Source organism: Strigops habroptila, chromosome 7 (genome assembly GCF_004027225.2).
Source record: "Strigops habroptila isolate Jane chromosome 7, bStrHab1.2.pri, whole genome shotgun sequence".
Taxonomy (NCBI): Eukaryota; Metazoa; Chordata; class Aves; order Psittaciformes; family Psittacidae; genus Strigops; species Strigops habroptila.
Window position 1 is genome coordinate 1,323,352 of NC_044283.2, and position 22,595 is coordinate 1,345,946.

The 22,595-nt window shown below is 47.3% G+C and overlaps 1 protein-coding gene across 2 annotated transcripts in view; it reads right to left on the bottom strand.

Annotated features, from left to right (window-relative positions):
- The window catches only part of EXOC6B (exocyst complex component 6B), a 304,945-nt gene that overhangs the window by 81,987 nt on the left and 200,363 nt on the right, over positions 1 to 22,595 (bottom strand). For both annotated transcript variants that reach the window (XM_030491411.2, XM_030491410.2), the window contains one exon: positions 7,221 to 7,362. In XM_030491411.2, the coding sequence (XP_030347271.1) occupies positions 7,221 to 7,362 (142 nt within the window). The remainder of the gene's footprint in view (positions 1 to 7,220; positions 7,363 to 22,595) is intronic.

Below are 22,595 nucleotides of genomic sequence, written 5' to 3' on the forward strand. Positions count from 1 at the left end.
GAGTCCTGTTATTGCATTGAAATGAATGGTCCCAGGGGCTGTGATGGTCTGCTGACAGGGCTGAGGAGCATCCACAGCCCCAGGGAGGAATTCCTCACTGATGGACCACTACATGATCTCAAGGAGAAGAAAAGGAAGCTCTTAAGAAATTGCATGAGATGTGCAGCAACAAACTTGATCCCTGCAAATCTGCAGGACAGGTTTACAGAACGAAGTTACACATCTATACAGGTTCCCAAACCATAACCCAAGATGTACAGTGGGTGTCTCTTAGTAGATATGAAGTTCTCAGCGCTATTAAAATACTAGAAAACTGGAATGTGCACATCTCACTATTAGCTCATTCGAGCTGCAAAGGTTGACAAACATCTACAGTATGTGTCCAGGGTGGGTGGGAAAGGGAAGGCGGGCACAGAGCTGAGGAACTGTGCACTCTTAAAAGTGCTTAAACAGAATTAGGTGTGGACAGAGGTATCTTTTCTTAGAGTTGCAAAGGACTGTAAGGATGGGTATCTGGTAACAAAGGAGAACATAGGAAGGTGTTGGAGGATATTCAAACTATTGTAGCAGACACCAGAAGTTGGAGACAAGAGGACAGGAGAGGCTGAGATGACACCATGGGATGAGCAACAGGTTTACAAAGGAGACAGAAGAGAAGGAAAACAGAGAGAGAAATACTAAAGCTAAAACGCTGAAGGAGACAAGGTGATAGATGAAGGGAGAACATAGGGCAAAAGATCAGGTGATGGTTAGAGATAGCAGAAGCAAGCAGGAGGTCTAAGTTCAAGGACAAAGTAAAAAGGCTGGAGGGAAGCTCATTTGTCTTTGACATCACACAAACTCCAGGATTTGCTCAAGTCTGACTTGCAAAGACCACATAAGTAGAGAGCATTGCCCAAATACTTCTCATCAGCATGCAAACAAAAAGGGAATGGTTTTGGTAGCTCATGGATGGGGAGTCATGCGCTTCTCCATGCATATTTATACACACTAAGTGACCAGGCATTGCTTTCTTTGCCACTGCAAGCACTTTGCAACCTCTGTGAAAGGGTAGCTGAGGGAAATGAAGGCAGCACTAAATAAATCAATGCTATGCCCAGGGGAACAAATTCAGGAAGAAATAAGGGTGGATAAATCTAAGCATAGGAACACGGCACAGCCATGGACCAGAGGCTTCCACTTCCATGCCCTCTGTCACTCAGTGCAGCAATAATTTACCCTTCCCATTTCAGAAAGCATGTACAGCAGTGCCTGGAAGACAGCTCTGCTGTCAGTACACATCGCCCCACTCCATTTTAACAGCAGGAAAACACAAAGTTATGTTTCCCAATGAAATGGGGAACAGCCCTCAATGGGGGCCGAGTTTAGACAGTTGAAGAGGTGGAAGGAAGCAACGTGCTCCTCTCATCATCCAAGGGACAGGCAGGTCACAGCCACACAAGCAACAAGCACAGAGCAATCAGAGGGTCTGCAAGCTCCCAGGGATGAGCTGAACTATGTGCTTGTACAGGCATCAGGATCTGCATGGTCCGTGGTGAAAAGGTGTTTCAAGCTATCCTCGCAGGTAGCTCATGCAAACTCTGCTCAACCTTACATCTGGGACAGTCTATGACCCTAATGGCACTTTAATCAATAGGCAGCAGCTTTCTAAGGTGCCAAAATCCATGATTTCGTTCAGTCATGGACCTCTACGCTAAATATGCCCTCACACTCTCAAAGCTCAGCACCCTTTTGCCAGAACTGCTGGTTTTCTTGCTGCTCAGCCCCAATCCAGGTTGTGATGTTCCAGGATGCAGCACCAATGCATGACCCCAAGCCAGCCCTAAGGAGGAAACATGAGGGAAGGAGCTGTGTTTGTTCCTGACATATACAACAAAGCATTATCCTCATCAGCCTTGTGCTCCAGACCCTTCACCACCTTTGTTGCCTTTCTCTGGACACACTCCAGCAAATCAATATCCATCTTGGAGTAAGGGACCCAAAACTGAACATGGTATTGGAGGTGCATCAAGAGATCAGCATCAGCGATGTGGACATTTCTCTCCTGATGTGATCTGCTCAAACCTTTCCCTCTGTTCACTGCAACATCCCCTTTTCTCCTCCAAAATACAAGGTTTTGTTGGTGCATTGTAGCAGGATGGAAATGAGCAAGCCCACAGTGCAATATCCTAAAATCGGGGAGTTTGTCCTCAAAACCTCTTTGCTCACCTCTAGTGTCGCGCATGCTAATTCCCGGTGGGATGCAGGTTGGAAGAGCATCGGGCAACCATTTGCAGGGTGCCAAGCCCACAGCTTGTCCTCAAGGGAGAGGACTCCTTCGGCGTGGTGGACAAAACCCAGCATCTTACATGAAATAACTGGATTTCCACGTGGAAAGTCCTTAGAGCCAGACAACATGGCCAAGAGGGAGGTGGCGAACAGCTGTGCCAGGACCTGTATCAGCACATTTTGGCACACTCATGTGTTGGGATGGAGGATTCCTCAAACAGGCAAGACATCTGGGTTTCTTCTTGCCTGCCCCCAGGAGTGGTCTGACTGAAAACTGGGAGTTGAATGCAATTTGAAATATAATTTTTATGGTGCTTTTAATTTCTCATAAAGCAGCGGTTAAAAGACTTTGGAGATTAGGGAACTGCTTATTTTATGATCTAAGGATTGTAAAAACAATCTGCCTCAACCACTGCTGGAACCGGTTACAGAGATGGGAAACACTTTTGTAGGAGCGAGAGCAACCCCCTTTCTTGTTGCTTTTTCAGTCGTAATCTCCAAATCTGGATTGTTACAGTCGATTCCCACTACCTCTTAGGTACAGGAGATATGGAAAAATGATACATAAACCAGCACCAGGAGGTCCCAGAAATGAGCAGAGCAGGGAACTGGGTTACAAGGCACGTAGCAATCACAAAAAGCACGTGGCATGTACTGTTAAATCTTGGGTTACAGATGGATTCTGGAAGACAGCAAACTCATTTTAAAAAGCAAATGCTTGGTCTGAAAAAAGCATCACCTCCTCTATTTACAGGTTCACAGAAATATTTGTGTTAGGGGTTTTTTTCCTCTCCAGAGCTGGTTTTTTCCTCTTTTCAAGCTGGTTTGTTGGGCTGGAGCCAGAATTCCCTCCTAAATTGAGACATAATTAGACGTGTCCTACTGTGTCTTGCTGGGCAGTTCGTTTAACCTCGATGCCTTATTTCACTTCAGGTTTAAAAAGGAAGTAAGAGAATCTCTCTTGACTGCATAAAAAAAGAGCTATGTGGAGCCAAGCAATCAGAGCAAGAGTCACAACTAATACCTGGCCAACAACAGGCGATTTAAAAATGACTTTTGTCCTTCCCTGGATGCCAGCTGTGCCATCCACACACACACACACACACACACTGCTGTAAAGCTGCACCAAAAGACTTCCAAACCTCTGACAAACATCTTGGGAAACAGGTTTTTGCTGGGACAAAAAAAGAGGACAACCACCTCTATGGGCTCCTCAAGGGTTTTGTCTGGCCAGAGGCTCCAACCCCATGGTCTCACTGAAGGGATAATGCCAAAGGAAAAGAGCTCCCCTCTTTCTCAGATTTCTCTCATCACAGGCAACCTAATAGGAGCTTTATAACTTTGTAGCTCTGCTCTTCCTTGCCTCTTTCACACCAAAAATATTGCTGATGTATACAGAACTATTCGTATGACCAAAAGATTTGGCTCACAATGTTTACTGAACTTACTATTTCTTCCCAGTTCATAGAATCCCAGACTGGTTTGCGTTGGGAGGGACCTTAAAGCTCATCCAGCTTGCAACCCCAGGTTGCTCCAAGCCCTGTGTCCAACCTGGCCTTGAACACTGCCAGGGATGGGGCAGCCACAGCTTCTCTGGGAAAAGTCTGTGCCAGCGCCTCAGCACCCTCACAGGGAAGAGCTTCTGCCTCAGAGCTCATCTCAATCTCCCCTCTGGCAGGTTAAAGCCATTCCCCTTGGCCTGTCCCTACAGGCCCTTGTCCAAAGCCCCTCTCCAGGTTTCCTGGAGCCCCTTTAGGCACTGGGAGCTGCCCTAAGGTCTCTCTGGAGCCTTCTCTTCTCCAGGCTGAACAAGGTATCACAACCCCGTGCTCCTCCCGAGCACCACCCAGGCTTGCACCTACCTGGTGCCAAACCTTAACCTGATGCAACGGCTCCTGCAGCCATTCCCTTTTTATGCTGATGGGAAAGCAAACATTGACAAATCAGGAAATATTTTATGAATCCACAAGTCTGGAGAATTAGTTTATGGGTGTCTTGTTACAAGCCTAAGCCAGCATCTTTTTCACCTCTACAATTGTTATCTATTATGTACAGAAACCCATATTCTTGTAATGTTTATTATATCTACCCTAATATGGAGCAAATTATCTGCATCACCCTCAAACCATGCTTAATATACAACTAAGTCCTTTCATTAATTTGCCTCACCAGTCTCTTAACCAGCTTATACCTTTGGCGTTCATAAGAGACTTAAAGAAAAGCCTAATAAACTCTAGGATCAGAACTCTGAAGCCTCATTCCCACATCACAGACCTCACTGGAAGTGCTCCAAACAGCTATAAAATCTTATTTTAACATGATAAGTAGATGATAAAGCTGCTAAACTAGGGACGGCTCCAGTGTCTGTGGAGAGAAAAAGGGCTGGAGGCAAAGACATAAAGCCAGATACGCAACTGGTACAATAAGGATGCTAAGATGCACACCTAGGCTTTCAGGTAAAGGATAAAAGAAACCCCAAAAAAACAAAAAACTAAACAAAAACCTTAAAAACGGAAATGTTTCCTGAACACTCTTGGGATTTGCTTTTCCTAAAATGAAAACCTCAATGCATTGCTTCTGAAAAATAGAACTACCATTATTCCCAGTGTCAGGAAAGCCATCAGAGAAACCTACAGGGATGAGGGAACGCGGTTTTGCTGCTGGAAAGGGAAGAAACAGACTTTGTCTGGGTTTACTGATCTAGGGGCTGACAGTGATGGATAGGAAGGTTACAGCACCGGCATCCATCTCTATTCCCTGCCCGCGACAGCATCTCGAGAAGGGGCTGAGGGGGAGCAGGTCGCCTGCCCCAGTGCTCAGGTTGGCGTCACCTGCTCTTGAATGTCTGAGTGCTCCTGGTTTTGTCTCACAAAACACTTGGAATTTAAGGAATCATGCTTTTAAACCTCATATTAAATGTCATCCGTTTTACTTAGCATCAAGGGCTTTTAGGGAAGACATGCTGCTTAGTGATCCAAGGTATCGATGGGGCGGAAAACTGCAGGGTTACAAGTCTGTTGGCAGCCAAAAGAAAAAGAAGGAAACTATTATTAATGACAAATGCTTCCTATTATCCTTAGCATCATTGCCTGTCCCTCTGGACAGTGATTGGGAACACAACTGCTACTGGTGCAGCTGCAACATGCTGATGGGACACAAATTAGACAGGAAGAATTTAGGGCTGAAGGTGTTTCTGAAAGAAAAATAAGGCATTGCTTGTGTTGCAACATATGGTATAGCTGCAACTTTTGGATGTGATGCATTGAGGAGCAACCTGGTCTAGTGGAAGATGTCAATGCCTGTGGCAGAGGGTTGGAACTGGATGAGGTCCCTTCAAACCCAAACCAGTCTGTGATTCTGTGATTGAACAGGGATCCTTCTCACAGGGTATTCAGCTGAGTGCTGAAAATTAGCAAAATGACATTAAAAAATGAAAATATACTCACTGCAAACACCAAAATTCTAACTGAGTGACCTTTCTCAGATATAAATTTAATCTCACTTTTGATGGGTGCAGCTGAACTAAAACACAACCAGTAAAACCTTTTATAAAGGGTGGAAGATTATCTTTTGAGAGTGTTAAGTGACAGATGATGAAGAAACCAACACAATTGATTTCACTGAGTTATAGAATCATAGAATCACAGGTTTGGGTTGGAAAGGACCTTAAAGTCATCCAGTTCCAACCCCCTGACATGGGCAGGGACACCTTCCACTAGAACAGGTTATCAGAGATAGGAAAAGCAAACCCATGGCTATTTAGACAGGATATATCCCAAACTCCAGCTCAACTGAGAGAGCCAAAAAGGTGGATATTTGGGAAAAAAACTTCCCCAAAAATACTTTATCAAAGATTTCCTGAACTCTTAATCAACCCTGACAAGCTCTGTGTTTTCCACAGCTACGGTTACTATTCTATCCCAATATTAACCCCAATAAAAATCCATCTCCCTGGTAAGGGAGAGAAGTTCCTGTGCAGAAGTGTGTTCACCTTGCTTTAGCTTCATTATAAAAATAGCTTTGTCAGCTTTGTGCTATATTTTTTTAGCCCTTTTATTGAGGAGGATCAAAAGCAACTTGAGGGAAACTTCAGGATTTCAGAGCTAATTCAGGTGTAAGTTACATGAACAGAAACAAGCAGGGCTGAGAGCAAAGCTCTGGTGCTGGCACCACGATGCTCCACGCACACTTCTGAAAGGATGCAGTCATTTTATTACAAGACATCTCTTCTCCGTAACAGTGACTTTGCAAACACAATTTGCTTTGAGAAAGAATTCCCCGCAGCAGACAAGAAGACAAACAGCTGAGGTCAGGAGAGGATCAGAACTTCTAAAGAACATAAGCCCAGTTATTGTTTTCAGAAACAGGCATAAGCAAACGTGATTTTTGTTAGTCCTCCTCATGTTTCACCCACTCCTATTTTTATAGTACTCCATCTCAAAAAGTAGGGATGGCCTAGAAACGTTCTTCTGGCCTCAAGCTGCACTAGGGGAGGTTTAGATGGAGATGAGGAACAATTCCTTCTCCGAAGGGTGCTCAGGCATTGGAACAGGCTGCCCAGGGCAGGGCTGGAGTCACCATCCCTGGAAGTGTTCACACACTGTGTAGATGAGGCCCTCAGTGCCATGGGTTAGTGGTGGCCTTGGCAGTGCTGGGGAACGGTTGGACTTGATGATCTTGAAGGTCTTTTGAACCTAGCTAATTATATTCTATGAAAGCATGAAGGCTGCATTAAAGAGAAAAAGGAAGAGTAACGCTTCGACCTCTTAGAATTGACTGGACTGCTTCTGTCCTGAAGATATTGCCAAGTGTCATTGTGCACAGCACCAGTGAGCTTTGCAGAGGTTCACCAGTCCCAAATACTTGGTGTCACTAAAACCCCTGGGGCTTGTGGCCCGACACACACAGGGGAAAAGTGAAACAAGGAAAACGAGATGATTTTGGCCTCTTACGTTCACACTCCTCCACGTCCAGGTTGAACTGCTGCAGGGCGCCCAGCGTCAGCTGCCGCACTTCGGCTTCCAGCAGTAGCTGCATCAGTGAGGTGGAGAGGTGCTTGCAGGCTGACATGCACGCCGTCTGTGCCACCTTCCCCTGCAGGAGGAAAGGGACACTTATATTAAGGCCATCAAGCACAAAATGCAAGAGGAACTTCTCCAGACCAAGATACACCAGTTCAGCCTCTTTAACATCCCATCTGCTATGGGACCTTCACTCTTGCAACCACCATCCTTAAAGGGAATCATTTTCCATTGCTACTAGTAGGATTAGACCTTATCAGGTCAGAGTGCCCGTAAGCAGCTCAAATCCAGGAGAACCTTGCTGTTTAGAGCTCTAGGCATCTCTCCTAACATGGGCCAGACAATATACCATTCAACATCCTACAAAGATTGTCTGATGTAACAGCATTAACAGGTCAAAATAGTGCTGATGACAATTCAGAACTCCAGCCCACAACCAAACCAGCATCCATATATATTCCACACAGGAATTTCAAATTGCCTTTCTAACAGCAGAGGCTCATAGTTCAAGGTTTAGCCTTGGCTACAAGGGAGCAGAGAGCTGGGGCCACACTACTGTGACAACGGCATCTCTAGCACGTGGATGCTCTTCAGCCCTTCTAGCACCGTGCAGCGCCTTCCAGATGCCAGTGGGGAGAAGGAAACATCATGGCAAGGAGGTGTTCAAAGAAGTCATTTGTGTTTACACAGACAGGATTGCTCCCCAGGCCTGGGTAGTGGGAAATAACCTCCAGCATCCCAACACATCCTGATTCTGCTTGTACCACAGGGAATTCTATTGATTCTGTGATTCTACAATTTTATGAATGCAGTTTGCAGCCCTGAGGAGCAGCACTTGGGGGTGTTGGCAGACAAGAAGCTCCCCATGACCCGGCTTCAGCGTGTGCTTGAGGCCAGAACCCCCCTGTGTGCTGGGCTGCACCCCCAGAGCGTGAGCAGCAGGTCAGGGAGGGGATCCTGCCCCTCTGCTGCGCTCTGGGGAGACCCCCCCCTGCAGTCCTGATCCAGCTCTGGGGCAACAGCACAAGAGGGACGTGGAGCTGCTGGAGCAAGGCCAGAGGAGGCCCCGGAGCTGCTGCGAGGGCTGGAGCAGCTCTGCTCTGGAGCTGGGCTGAGAGAGCTGGGCTGGGGCAGCCTGGAGAAGAGAAGGCTCCTGAAGGGGACACCTTAGTGCCTTCTCCCAAGCTATCCCTAGTAGGAAGTGATTAAACAGGGGATCAACGGGTAGGAGGCCACAGCTGAGGCTGTCATACAGATAGAAACTACTTAAATCCCTCAAAATGCTCATATCTGTAATGGAAGTATGAGAAATGAGTTTCAGATATAAAAGAAATTCAGAACATTATCAGTAAATAATTTCTGACACATTTTCTCTGAGCCATGACGGGTATGTTTCATTTCAGAGGAACCACTGAGATCTCAAGCTATAAACCATGTGAACAATTCACAGCAAGAGGAGTTACCCGAGGTAAGCCTTCCATTTTCCAGTCGAGGAACAACTGCAAGGCAAGAGAAGAGAAATCGGGACAGATGATTTAATTAGAATGCTTGAATTCATGAATTGTGGAGTCTGAAACAGCTGATTTTCAAATTAAGCCCCTGCATTGACACAATTGAACTGGCAGGCAGGAAGCCCAGGATGCCCCTGAGGACTTAGGATGTTCACAGAAGAGTCATATTAAGGAAAGGGATGATGCTGGGGGTAGAGATGGGCTGTGGAACAGGAGAAAGGGAAAAGAGTGCTCAGAAAGCTCCATCTCCTGTGAAAGGCCATAAGCAGGTCACAGAGCTCAAGCACCTACACCCTGACCTGGGTAAACCATTGGCAACCAGAAGAGCCACCAGCAGCATAGAGGGAAGCTGATGGAGAACTGAGGTCCTTCATAGAGACCTACAGACTCTTGAGATGCCACAAAGAGATAGAAGAGGAGAAGACCCTTCCAAGAGGGGTTGGCTGGCCCATCCCAGGATGGCCAGAGGATGATGCTCTGGTCCTATAGAGGACCAGGCTCAGGAGCAAGCAGGAAGCACACTGCATTTAGCAAAGCACTTCAGAAAATCCAAAGGACCACTAACGCCATTAAACAAACTCAGACCATCCCTCACAACACTTACGAAGCCAAGGTTTCTTCTATTCTCACTGAATTTATCTTGCATCATGGACAGCAAGTCTCAGAGGTTACAGGTGCCAATTCCCAGTGAACTAACCACAAGCATCATTTAGGGACACTGAACACATGGGGACATTTATTTTTCAATCTATCCACCTTTCTCGCTCATTTTCAAACACTCATTCCTCAAGTCTTGCTGTGTGCCATCCAAAATGGGTGGCAGGTAAGATTAGGGTAGGTAAGATTCAGCAGATAAGACTGGCACAGGTCTGCAACATGTATTAAAGCCATAAACATGAGGAAATCCTTTGGCACAAGAGCACGGACTCACACAAACCTACCAGCTGATGCTGCACGGAATGATTTGATGCCGGCATGTGTATCCCATATTTCTGGATAATGGTGCTACCTGCAAACAGCTTCTGCAGGAGATTATGTGTTCAGATGCACACAAAAGGCTTTAACACGCTTTCTTGAAAACAAGGAGTGGCTTAGGAGATCTCGCTTCACAAACTGTATTTAAACTGGGATTAAAGCAAGGGGGTGATGCAGTGTTCCAAGCTGAGTATCACAAGTTTCATTACTGCAGCACAGAGAGATAAGCAAAGCACAGAATCACAGAACAGTCTGGGTTAGAAGGAAACTCCAAAGGTCACCTAGTCCAACCCCCCTGCAATAAGCAGGGACATCTTCAATTAGATTAGCCTGCTCAGAACAACATCCAGCCTTGAATGTCTCCAGGGATGGTGCATCCTCCACTTCTCTGGGCAACCTGTGCCAGTGTTTTACCACCCCACTGTAAATGTTTGATGCATGTGTTGGGAAGGGTTTTTACCAGCTTTACAAAGTTGTTATGGATCTTCAGGTCACATTCATCTTCAGCAGGAGGGAAAAAAAAGCATTTCTTATTTAAAACAAAAAGAGCAGACCCATGCATTTCAGGGCAGGGTACTTCATCTCTGCTGCTCACAGCCGTTCCCAAGCTCCAGGAGCATTCATTACTCACCTCCAAACAAACATCTTGGCTAAAATTAAGATGAAGCATGGCAACCATAAAGTTTAGCAAAGCCATGGGGTTTTTTTTGCTTTTCATCATTTACTTGTGCCCTTCTGACACATTTGGTTATTTAAAACACTGCTCATGCCAATTCCTCATCCCTGACCGCAGTGGGAAGCACGTCGCTACCTGACTGTGATTTTTCTTCATTATTTCCAACAGACACCTGAGATTTTGCTACGACCGAGTAGTTTTCATAGGATCACAGCCTGGTTTGGGTTGGAAAGTACCTTAAAGCTCATCCACTTCCAACCCCCTGCCATGGGCAGGGACACCTTCCACTAGAGCAGGTTGCTCCAAGCTCCTGTGTCCAACCTGGCCTTGAACACTGCCAGGGATGGGGCAGCCACAGCTTCTCTGGGAAAAGTCTGTGCCAGCGCCTCAGCACCCTCACAGGGAAGAGCTTCTGCCTCAGAGCTCATCTCAATCTCCCCTCTGGCAGGTTAAAGCCATTCCCCTTGGCCTGCCCCTACAGGCCCTTGTCCAAAGCCCCTCTCCAGGTTTCCTGGAGCCCCTTTAGGCACTGGAGCTGCTCTAAGGTCTCCCCTTCAGGAGCCTTCTCTTCTCCAGGCTGCCCCAGCCCAGCTCTCTCAGCCTGGCTCCAGAGCAGAGCTGCTCCAGCCCTCGCAGCAGCTCCGGGGCCTCCTCTGGCCTCGCTCCAGCAGCTCCACGTCCCTCTTGTGCTGTTGCCCCAGAGCTGGATCAGGACTGCAGGGGGGGTCTCCCCAGAGCGCAGCAGAGGGGCAGAATCCCCTCCCTCAACCTGCTGCTCACACTCTGGGGGTGCAGCCCAGCGTTGAGCAGAAGACCCAGGTGGAAGCAGAGGATGAGAAAACAAAGCTCTACAGCTGTGACCTGAGACCCCCACTCATGCTGGGTGTGGGGGATAAGGCTCTTTACTCGTCTTGGAAGAGCATGAGAACATGCCAATGAGTAGCTCACGATTGCACATCAGGAAGCGTTTGCAGAGAGGGCTGCAACCCTTGGAGATGCTCATCCCGAAGGGAAGTCAAACCCAGGAAGGTTTTCTGCCCCACTGACAAAAATTTAAGAGGAATAACCTTCCTGCACTCCAAGCAAGGGTCAGATCACCATATGTAGAAGTACCTAAAGGGTTACCTCCACCTTCAACAGCCACAGCAAACACCCTGCACACATTCCTCTGGCCAGCCAGACTTGCCCATATAGAGAGCGAATGACAAGTGACACCAGGAGGGTGTGAAGAAGAGCAAATAATTGAGATGAAATGCCAAGTTAATAAGCTGAACGTGAGGAAGATGGGATGGAAAAAGTAATTTAAACATCAGGGCTTGACAGCACAACAACTCCGCTGAGTCTTCACCATGAAAGCAGGGTCTAAGTGGTACATTAGGACATTCTCTGCAAGTATTTTCTACCAGAACTCATTGCAGAGATGGTAAACGGGATCCAACCAACAAGCCCAGTAGCAGCTCCTTCCCTCCTCCTTCCTTTTCACACAGGATTTGGCCAGGCCCAAAACTTTTTCAGGTACAGACGTGCACTGTGTCTTTGAAAACTCCGTAGCTGAATCTTCTCATGCCAGATGAGAACCTGACCTTTTATTTCTGTTCTTCTTAAGGTCTAAACACCTAAAAAACCAATGTGCTTTAAAAAAAGACTTGGTCTTCCATCATAGATTTAAGAATATACGGATGCTTGACTGTTTAGGTCCAACATCACTGGACGAAAGACAAAAGTATATGCAGGTATTTTTTCCCCACTTTTAAGCATTAATCCATTTTCCCCTTATATTTACTATTAGAGGGCTTGGAGATGCCACAGGACTTTAAATCATTGTGCTAAATGTCTGGCTGGAGAAAACGAGGTACCACCAGGGATGACCAGCATCTCACTCCCTGGGCACCAAGATTTAAAACCCTTCCAGAATGCATGTTTTTCACTCTCATAAATAAAACTGAACATAGCCTTACAAATAAGCCCAAACCTAGCCTTATAAATAAGACTGACCTAATCCTTTTCTGCCTCACCCCTACATTCAGCACAACAGATACCCACTTACAGCAGCTCCTTATAAGATCAGCAACAGCTTCCAAACATCAATTTTACACCATTTCCCTAGAAATACAGTGCAAAATCTGCCTGATAAGCAGCTGCTGACAAGGAGAAAACCCAGCACCAAGACACTGATATATCACCACTAATAAGCTGCTGCTGCAAGTGAAGAAGGTTGTTTGTATTCACACTTGGGATGGTTTGGGCTGCACGCTGGCAGATATCAAGTACATCCTCAGACCACGACATGCCCATCTTGGTTCTTCAGCACTTATTTATGATTGTGGCTCACTTCATAGTGTTATTTATTCTCTCCTTGGTTCATTTTTCAGCTTTCCTGCAGTGCTGAGACACAGAGCCCCAACTCAGCGCACCGACACGCGGAGCTGAGCCTGTGATGGACGTGTTTTCCACCAGCTTCACCCCCCTCCCGAAACCATTAACTGCACCACCCACAGCAGCGGTGTCGGGACATGTGCCTTGGCATGGAGACAGAGCTGGATGCCTCCGAGATGTCAATCCCTGATGATGCTGCTCCTAGACAACCCTGAGGTTCAGAGGAGCCGCCGCACTCAGCTGGGACGGCTCAGATCTCATACTATTACCCTTGATGATTTTTGAGAGCACACAGTGGAACCAGTGGCACTCCCAAAGGTTCTCCCCCTGCCAGTGCACTGGGAAATCAGAGTTACATCCTGATCCCACTCCCTCTGGCTTCAAACCAGCTTGGTCCCTGCCTGTACTTAGAAATGCTTTACCTGCCTGAATGCACTGGTCTCTACAGCTCAGGAACATTGTTATCTAAAATGCAAGTTGAGATTTGGAGAGGAAGGCAAAGGAGGAGGAATGAAACCATGACCTGAGCTGTCTGTGGAGAAGAGGGAAAACAAACTCTTTAAAGTCAGCAACAGCTCATTTACCAACTTGACAGAAAGCTAAAGAGCTTAAGATCTCATGAAGCAATTCCACCAACGCTTATAGCATCAGTCAGTTCTTTAAGACCTTTGCAAACCTCATTAAAACCAAAATGGACTTGCACTGGGGAGAACAAGGATCATGGGTGAAAGTTGACAGTGTCAATGGCCAAAAGCCTTCCTGGTCACCCCCACCAAGCTCCAGCTTGGTCCAGTGTTCAGTTAAATAAAGTAATTCTCATCATATTATCAGAACAAAAGCCATGAGGTTTTTGGTTTGAGGCTCAAATCAGTTTATAACTGTATTTCTGGCAATGAATCCCTCTGTCCATGGCTTTGATGCAACCTTTCAAAAGGAGCATGGCCAGCAGGGCGAGGGAGGGGATTCTCCTCTGCTGCGCTCTGGGGAGACCCCCCCTGCAGTCCTGATCCAGCTCTGGGGCAGCAGCACAAGAGGGACGTGGAGCTGCTGGAGCGAGGCCAGAGGAGGCCCCGGAGCTGCTGCGAGGGCTGGAGCAGCTCTGCTCTGGAGCCAGGCTGAGAGAGCTGGGCTGGGGCAGCCTGGAGAAGAGAAGGCTCCTGAAGGGGACACCTTAGAGCAGCTCCAGTGCCTAAAGGGGCTCCAGGAAACCTGGAGAGGGGCTACAAGAAACCTGGAGAGGGGCTTTGGACAAGGGATGGAGGGACAGGCCAAGGGGAATGGCTTTAACCTGCCAGAGGGGAGATTGAGATGAGCTCTGAGGCAGAAGCTCTTCCCTGTGAGGGTGCTGAGGCGCTGGCACAGGGTGCCCAGAGAAGCTGTGGCTGCCCCATCCCTGGCAGTGTTCAAGGCCAGGTTGGACACAGGGGCTTGGAGCAACCTGCTCTAGTGGAAGGTGTCCCTGCCCGTGGCAGGGCGTTGGAACTAGATGAGCTTTAAGGTCCCTTCCAACCCAAACCATGCTTTGATTCTATGATTCTCTTTGCATTTGAGGTCTGCAGGTGTGGGTTTCGTGACACCTACCAAGGCAACGCTGCCCTCCCTGTCCCATCAAGGCTTCCTCTGTGCACACTGGTACAACATCTAGCAAAGTTCTTTGTGGCCATGCCAACCAGTAAAAGGGCAGAGCCGAACCTCTAAAGCTCTCCCAAAGACACAACCAAGGGACACCTACCAGAGCACATTACCATGGACCCCACCAAGTCAATCACATTTCAGGAGATCAGCTATGAAATCATCTCTTTTTGTTAGTATTTCATTCTTGGGCAGCAGATGGAAGCCTCTGGGTTCCCAGGGGGACAGGCAGCCACCATGGGGAAGGTCAGCACAGAGGCTACGGAGCCGGCACTGCTCACGGTAGCGCGTTTTGTTTGAAAATAGCAAATATGTTAACAATTAGGGAAAGGAAACGCTGAAAAGCTGCCTTGTTAATTAAGGAACTTGCTATCAAAGGACTCATTAAAAGCTACTGCAACGGAATGGTTGTTAAAATAAATACCCATTAATCTTCACGTGCAATCAGGAATATGCTGCCACTGGCGGTGGGAGAGGGGGCTCCTCAGCACACACCTACCACTGCCAAAGCCATGGTGATGGCATGAACCAGCAACAGCCACCAGCTGGGGGGTCCCAAAGAGACCCTGGTCTGAGGGGCACCATCCCACCACCCTGCAGCAGCACCTCTGGCTTTGTCAAGGAGGAACCTGCTTTTCACCTAGTCAAAATTAAGAGAGATGTGGTCACTGAAATGCAAACAAAAGTCCTATTGTAGCACTGAGAACGCTTCCACCAACTCACCAAAGAGTTAATGTGACATTTCCATGAAAAACAAAGCCTGACAGGTTTCAAATGGTCTCCGTTTCCAATTATTTTTGTGCTACCGACAGGATTTCTTCTTACTCTGCAACAAGCCCTGGGATTGATGTGATTAAGTATATTTAGACGTGCAAATCCATGGACTTCAGACAACAGAAAAGTGAGCCAAAAAATTAGAATTCCTCAATATTAAATGTCCACTTTTCTATAAACACCACAAGTTGTCCCAATAATCTCAACACTGAATTTACTCCAATTCAATAATGCAATACTGAGATTAATTCCAGCATCCATGCTTTCCATGCAGGCACAGATGAAGACTTGAGACCCTACAGATCCCAAGACTTGATCTCCTGCCCTGAACTGCCCTTGATGCCTGCAGTGCTGGAGCTCCAAATCTCACTAAAACATGGGCAATACCACTAAATCACCTCTGCTGACTCCTGAGTTCCCTGGCTTTCCCATGCCATCCTGATTTGCCAGGTTCTTAACACCATCCTGATGCATTTTTTATTGCCTTAAGAACAATTATTCTGCAGTCACTGAAAATGGCAAAAAAAACCCCAAACTACTACCCAGGTACATTAACACTTCCCAAACAGTCAAAACAAGTGTACAATGAGTACTTTGCTGGATTTAAGAGATTTACTTGAAAAACAAATAAACCACTCATTAATTGCCCAGAAAACCATTTTCAATCTTGACAAAGTGGTTTTGTGACGGTTTTGGGGTTTTTTTGTTGTTGTTTTAGACTGTAAAAGATAACAGGAAAGGATTCTATAGATACGTAGCAAATAAAAGACAGGCTAGGGACAATGTAGGCCCTCTCCAGAAGCTATCAGGAGAACTGGCTACCATGGATTTGGAGAAGGCTGAGGTTCTTAATGACTTCTTTGCCTCAGTCTTCACCAGCAAATGCTCTGACCACACAACCCAAGTCTTGGAAAGCAAATGCAGGGACTGTGAGAACGAAGACCTTAGGCCCACTGTAGGAGAGGATCAGGTTCGAGACCATCTTAAGAACCTGAACGTGCACAAGTCCATGGGACCTGATGAAATCCATCCACGGGTCCTGAAGGAGCTGGCGAATGAAGTTGCTAAGCCACTGTCCATCATATTCGAAAAATCCTGGCAGTCAGGTGAAGTTCCCAATGACTGGAAGAAGGGTAATATAACCCCCATTTTCAAGAAGGGGAAGGTGGAAGACCCGGGGAACTACAGACCAGTCAGTCTCACCTCTGTGCCTGGCAAAATCTCGGAACAGTTTCTCCTGGAAAACATGCTAAGACACATGAAAAACAACGAGGTGGTTGGTGACAGCCAACATGGCTTCACTAAGGGGAAATCCTGCCTGACCAATTTGGTGGCCTTCTATGATGGAGCCACGGAACTGATGGACAGCGGCAGAGCAGTTGATGTCATCTACCTGGACTTGTGCAAAGCATTCGACACTGTCCCACATGACATCCTTGTCTCTAAATTGGAGAGACATCAATTTGATAGATGGACCACTCGGTGGATAAAAAACTAGCTCGATGGCCGCACACAAAGAGTTGTGGTAAATGGCTCGATGTCCAGTTGGAAACCTGTAACGAGTGGTGTCCCTCAGGGATCGGTGTTGGGACTGGTCCTGTTCAACATCTTTGTCGGTGACATGGACAGTGGGATTGAGTGCGCCCTCAGCAAGTTTGCCGATGACACCAAGCTGTGTGGTTCGGTTGATACGCTGGAGGGAAGGGATGCCATCCAGAGGGACCTTGACACGCTTGTGAGGTGGGCCGATGCCAACCTTATGAAGTTTAACCAAGGCAAGTGCAAGGTCCTACATCTGGGTCGGGGCAACCCCAGGCACTGCTACAGGCTGGGCAGAGAAGAGATTCAGAGCAGCCCTGCAGAAAAGGACTTGGGGGTGTTGGTTGACGAGAAGCTTAACATGAGCCGGCAGTGTGCGCTTGCAGCCCAGAAAGCCAACCGTATCCTGGGCTGCATCAAAAGAAGCGTGGCCAGCAGGTCGAAGGAGGTGATCCTGCCCCTCTACTCTGCTCTTGTGAGACCCCACTTGGAGTACTGCGTACAGTTCTGCTGTCCTCAACATAAAAAGGACATGGAGCTGTTGGAGCGAGTCCAGAGGAGGGCCACGAGGATGATAAGAGGGCTGGAGCACCTCCCATATGAAGACAGGCTGAGAAAGTTGGGGCTGTTCAGCCTGGAGAAGAGAAGGCTGCGTGGTGACCTCATAGCAGCCTTCCAGTATCTGAAGGGGGTCTACAAGGATGCTGGGGAGGGACTCTTCCTTAGGGACTGTAGTGGTAGGACAAGGGGTAATGGGTTCAAACTTGAACAGAGGAAGTTTAGATTAGATATAAGGAAGAAGTTCTTTACAGTGAGGGTGGTGAAGCACTGGAATGGGTTGCCCAGGGAGGTTGTGGATGCTCCATCCCTGGCGGTGTTCAAGGCCAGGTTGGACAGAGCCTTGAGCCACATGGTTTAGGGCAAGGTGTCCCTGCCCATGGCAGGGGGGTTGGAACTAGATGATCTTAAGGTCCTTTCCAACCCTTACGATTCTACGATTCTATGATTCTATGTCTTGGGGAGCTTTTTGGTTAAAAAAACCCTTGGATCTGCACTCAATATCTTGGAAATTAAAGTGACTTCACCCAGAACAAAGAGCTCCAGGAAAACAAGTGAGAGCCCTGAGCAAAATGGATGGTCAAGGAGACCTCTCTGAGTCGACCAAGCCTATAGTTGGTGCATCAATGCCACCTTGAGCAGGGTGGTCTCCAAAGATGCCCCCTCTGAAGGCAGGAGCTCAGCTGGCATCAGTGACCAATTTGGCCATACCAGACTCTATGGGTACATCTCTGATGGGGTGGAGAGGCAAAAGAACAGGGAGTGTGGTCCAAAACCAAAGCTTGTACCTGCGCATCCACTGGGTGGGATCACATGGACCCAAGTGGAGGGACAAGGGGGGCAGGGCAGCCTCCTAAAAACTGATGTCCCTTTTTAGTGGCCTTGGAGCACTGAGAAGTTTGATGGAAAGGCAGAGAAAACACCTGCCCTGGTGCTCAAATGAGAGAAGATGATCTGGAGAACTGCAGCTGAACTAAGCCCAGATTAAGGCACGAGAAGGCAAGCATCCGTATGGAGTTAAAACACAACTGCATGAGTGTCAAATCACTGGGAACACCACAGATTAGCACAAAGAAAAGTTCATTTTTCTAAGAAGTTTTATGTTTAATATAAAAGGAGAATCAACACAGTGGCTTTATCCAGGGGATGATGAGACTCACTAAGTGCTACACTGTCAGACAACACGACACATCCCAGAAAATCAAATCCATCCCTAAAAGTATTAGCATCAGAATAGGTGTCAAGAGAGCAACCCTTAACTATTAATCCTATTTACTTGGCTTTGTAGTACCCTTATTAAGAAGAAATCACTTTTTCCTCCCAAAAATCATTAGTGTTATTAAAAGAGGATGACAGCAGACCAGCTCCTGGTTTCCAGCAGGGAATGTGCTATGGGCTGAGCCCTGTCACTCTGTGTTAGACATGGCCCACGTGGGACATGAGAGGGGTTACGGATGTGCAAACATTAACTGTCACTTACTGATTTCAGCTATGTTCAAACTCCAAATTGATCTCTGGCTCCATGAAGTCATCCCAGGAGCTAAACACTGAAGCCAGTGTGTTGACTTATGGACTTGGAAAAAGGGGACTGGCACCAAGCTACAAGTTGACGTTCACGTGGTTTTGGAATTTGCCAAGGAAAAGAAGAAACCTTCCAGCCGACAAGAGAAGGTTAGTGATGAGCAATGCTTGTGGGCCAGGGCTCCTGACCACAAACCAATGCCTGATGGGGAAAGGGATGCTCCTCAGCCTTGGACCCCCATCAGGTCTTCATATTACTTGGCAGTTAAAAGTTAAAGGTTTCCCAATGCCCACACTTACAAAAGGAGAGGCAATGACTGCACACACGTTACTCTGAGGAAGGCATTTCAGATTCAGTGCACGGCTTGGACCTACTGGAACGATGGCACTGCCTTTGTGTCAACAGTCTCCCTTCCAACAGCTACAAAATCCATCCTGCTACTCCAGTAAAAGGGACAGCCATCTGTGGTTTACCAGGAATAAGAAAAGCCTCTTTCTCCTCAGGACCTGCCATGCCAGAAGTGGCCCAATGACTGACAGCTTCTGGTTTAGGAGGAGGACTGATGCTCTTTGCAGGATGAGGTGCGGGCGTTGCTGCCCTTCCCTCTACCCCCAATTACTGGGGCTGGGAACAGGGCAAGTTGTAGGCATCTATGGAAGAAGCTTCAGTGCCATTAGCAAATCACCAGATCTAAACAGATTATCACATCTGAGATACTGTCATGGCCTTTCCTGAGTGAAACTGGAATTTTGGTCTTCTGATGACTTTGACCACCCCTATCACATCTCTATAACTGCCTAAAAGGAGGATGGAGCCAGGAGGGGGCTGGTCTCTGCTCCCAAGGAACAAGGGATGGGACAAGAGGAAACATCCTCAAGCTGCGTCAGGGGAGGTTTAGATGGAGCTGAGGAACAATTCCTTCCCCAGAGGGTGCTCAGGCATTGGAACAGGCTGCCCAGGGCAGTGCTAGAGTCACCGTCCCTGAAGGTATTTAAAAGACATGGAGATGTGGCACTTAGTGACAGGGGTTAGTGGCGGCCTTGGCAGTACTGGGGAATGGTTGGACTTGACAATCTTAAAGGTCTTTTCCAACCTAGTTGATTCATGATTCTATCACACAACAGCTTAAAGAGACAGCCTTCCACCACTGAAATATCACCACAGTAAACCTATGAAGAGCAACACTTTAAAGCAGTGCCAACTAACACAATTTGAGTGCAATCTGTGTCGTGCAAAGACCCACTCACCTGGAAAGCTGGTGGCATCTGAAGCGCTAAAAGAGCAGTTGCTCCAACCATCCTCTGACTGAAGCAGGATTGGTTTCAAACTCACACGAAAGCTGAGCACAAGCCCATGTCTTAGTGGCTGCCTTCCAGAGGTATTTAACCAAACCGACGGGGTGTCATTTTCTGAAGTAAACATTTACCACTTCTATTCTATTTTGAGCATTAAAGGGAAAACAGACTGTCACAGATACGGCAGCAAGACAAACACATGGCAAAGCTGAACTCCCACCAGAAGCTTAGAGGCAACCAGTCAAATGAAAAAGAAAAGGGGGGAAAAAAAAGCAAATACAGCAATTATCCTCACCACATGAAAAATAAACCAGCCAGTTACATCAGCAACTGCAGCCCAATACAAAACCTCTCATATTCCACTAAAAGAGGGAAAACCGAAACAATTTGGCTGTGTTGAAGATGCCCAAGGTCAACAGCTGGAGGCTATTTTGGCTGACAACGGTGGGAGACTCAAGGCAGAAATTTCAGAAGCAGAAATCACACTGGGGCTGACAGTTACAACCAACTCCAACAGACAGATCTGAAAGTGCTTGGCTTTTTTCTTATAATCTTATTTAATTTGGGTTTAAGGTTTTTTGGTCTTTAACCAAATGACACTTGATTTGTGCAATAATCAGCTCCCTGGCTAGGTTTTTCCTACACAGGCATCATAGAATCATAGAATGGTTTGGCTTGGAAAGGACCTTAAAGCTCCTCCAGTTCCAACCCCCTGCCACGGGCAGGGACACCTTCCACTAGAGCAGGTTGCTCCAAGCCCCTGTGTCCAACCTGGCCTTGAACACTGCCAGGGATGGGGCAGCCACAGCTTCTCTGGGCACCCTGTGCCAGCGCCTCAGCACCCTCACAGGGAAGAAACTTCTTCTTTATATCTAACCTGAACTTCCCCTGTTTCAGTTTGAACCCATCACCCCTTGTCCTGTCGCTACAGTCCCTGATGAAGAGTCCCTCTCCAGCATCCTTGCAGCCCCCTTCAGTTACTGGAAGCTGCTCTGAGGTCTCCACGCTGCTTCTCTTCTCCAGGCTGAACAGCCCCAGTGTTCTCAGCCTGTCTTCATACAGGAGGAGCTTCAGCCCCTGATCTTCCTCGTGGCCTTCTCTGGACTTGCTCCAATGGTTCAACAAGAGCTTCAAGGGGACTTGGCACTATGAATTGCACCTACTCACTTAAAAGCAGGAACAAATACACCCAACAGCCAAAGCACAACTCAAGAGTTTGTAACCACATGTAATTATGGACATAAGAGGATCTAGGGTAAGAGCATGCACAGAACACAAGATTTCTCCCTCACTTTGACTGTGCTGTCAGAATCAACAAGCAACATCTACTTTATGTATTTTCTTAAGTAGGAAAACAAATAAATAGAAGGAAGGGCAGGAGGTGGAGAAGGGAAGTACCACGGGATGCAGCTGCTACACTGAGCACGGGGCAGTTTCTTTGAAGCCTTATAGAGGCACTGGGCAGAGGTCTAGTGTAGAACTCAGTAGTTTGCAGCAAAGCTGGGAAGTTGCTGCTTGAGGGGTTTTTTTACATATGCACATATGAACAACCCCCCCCTCCAAGGAAATAGAGATTCCAAGATCTGCATTTTTTTCCTTGCACACCATCCAAATGCATGGCAGGATATTTTTAATTAACTGCTTTTTAAATGTCTATAGCATGGAATGAGTTGTGTGCAGAGCCTGGCTCACCCGCAATGAGCAGCTGGAGCTGCTGCCTGGTCTCCTGATATACTCCAGAGATCTGTGCAAGGACCTTCACAGAGTGCACGGGTGGGAAAACACTCCTGCCAGTCCAGGTTAGGTGTAAAACAGCTTTATGCTTTGGGAAACACTGGGAATCAGATGCTTTATCCTTGTTAGCCACTTGATTTAACTGTAGACACTCATTAAACATGTAACCATCCAATCCCAACTTTCCCACCAGGCTGGAGGTCCAGCCCATGGTATCAAACTCCCGTTCCATATCTGCTGCCTTCTGCTTTCTATACATTTCTATGATTCTATGATTCTACACATACTGCTCTTTTTTAAGGAATATAAGATAAAAAAGCCCCATCTACCCACTCTCTAAACACTCGGCGCTGCAAATGCCTGCGCCGGCTTCTTGCGGCATCAGGAGACAGGGAGGTGCCGGGGCCAGAAGGGAAACAGCTGCCAGAACCCACGCAAAACCCAAAATACATGGACAGAGCACGTCATGACAGCTCAAACCGCTTCTCTTTCCCCCAGAAGGTATCTCCACAACGTGGCTCAACATCCCTGGCTCAGCAGCAGGAGTTGCACCATTGACCGAACTGTACAGACATTGGGCTTCCAACTTGCCACGGTGGCAGTTTGGCAGCCTTCCCCCAGCACTAAATCTTCATTTCAATGCATTTCAGAGCAAACACGAGCAGCAGACTGAGAAAGGATGATGATGTAGATTCACTGAAACCCCAAGGAGAA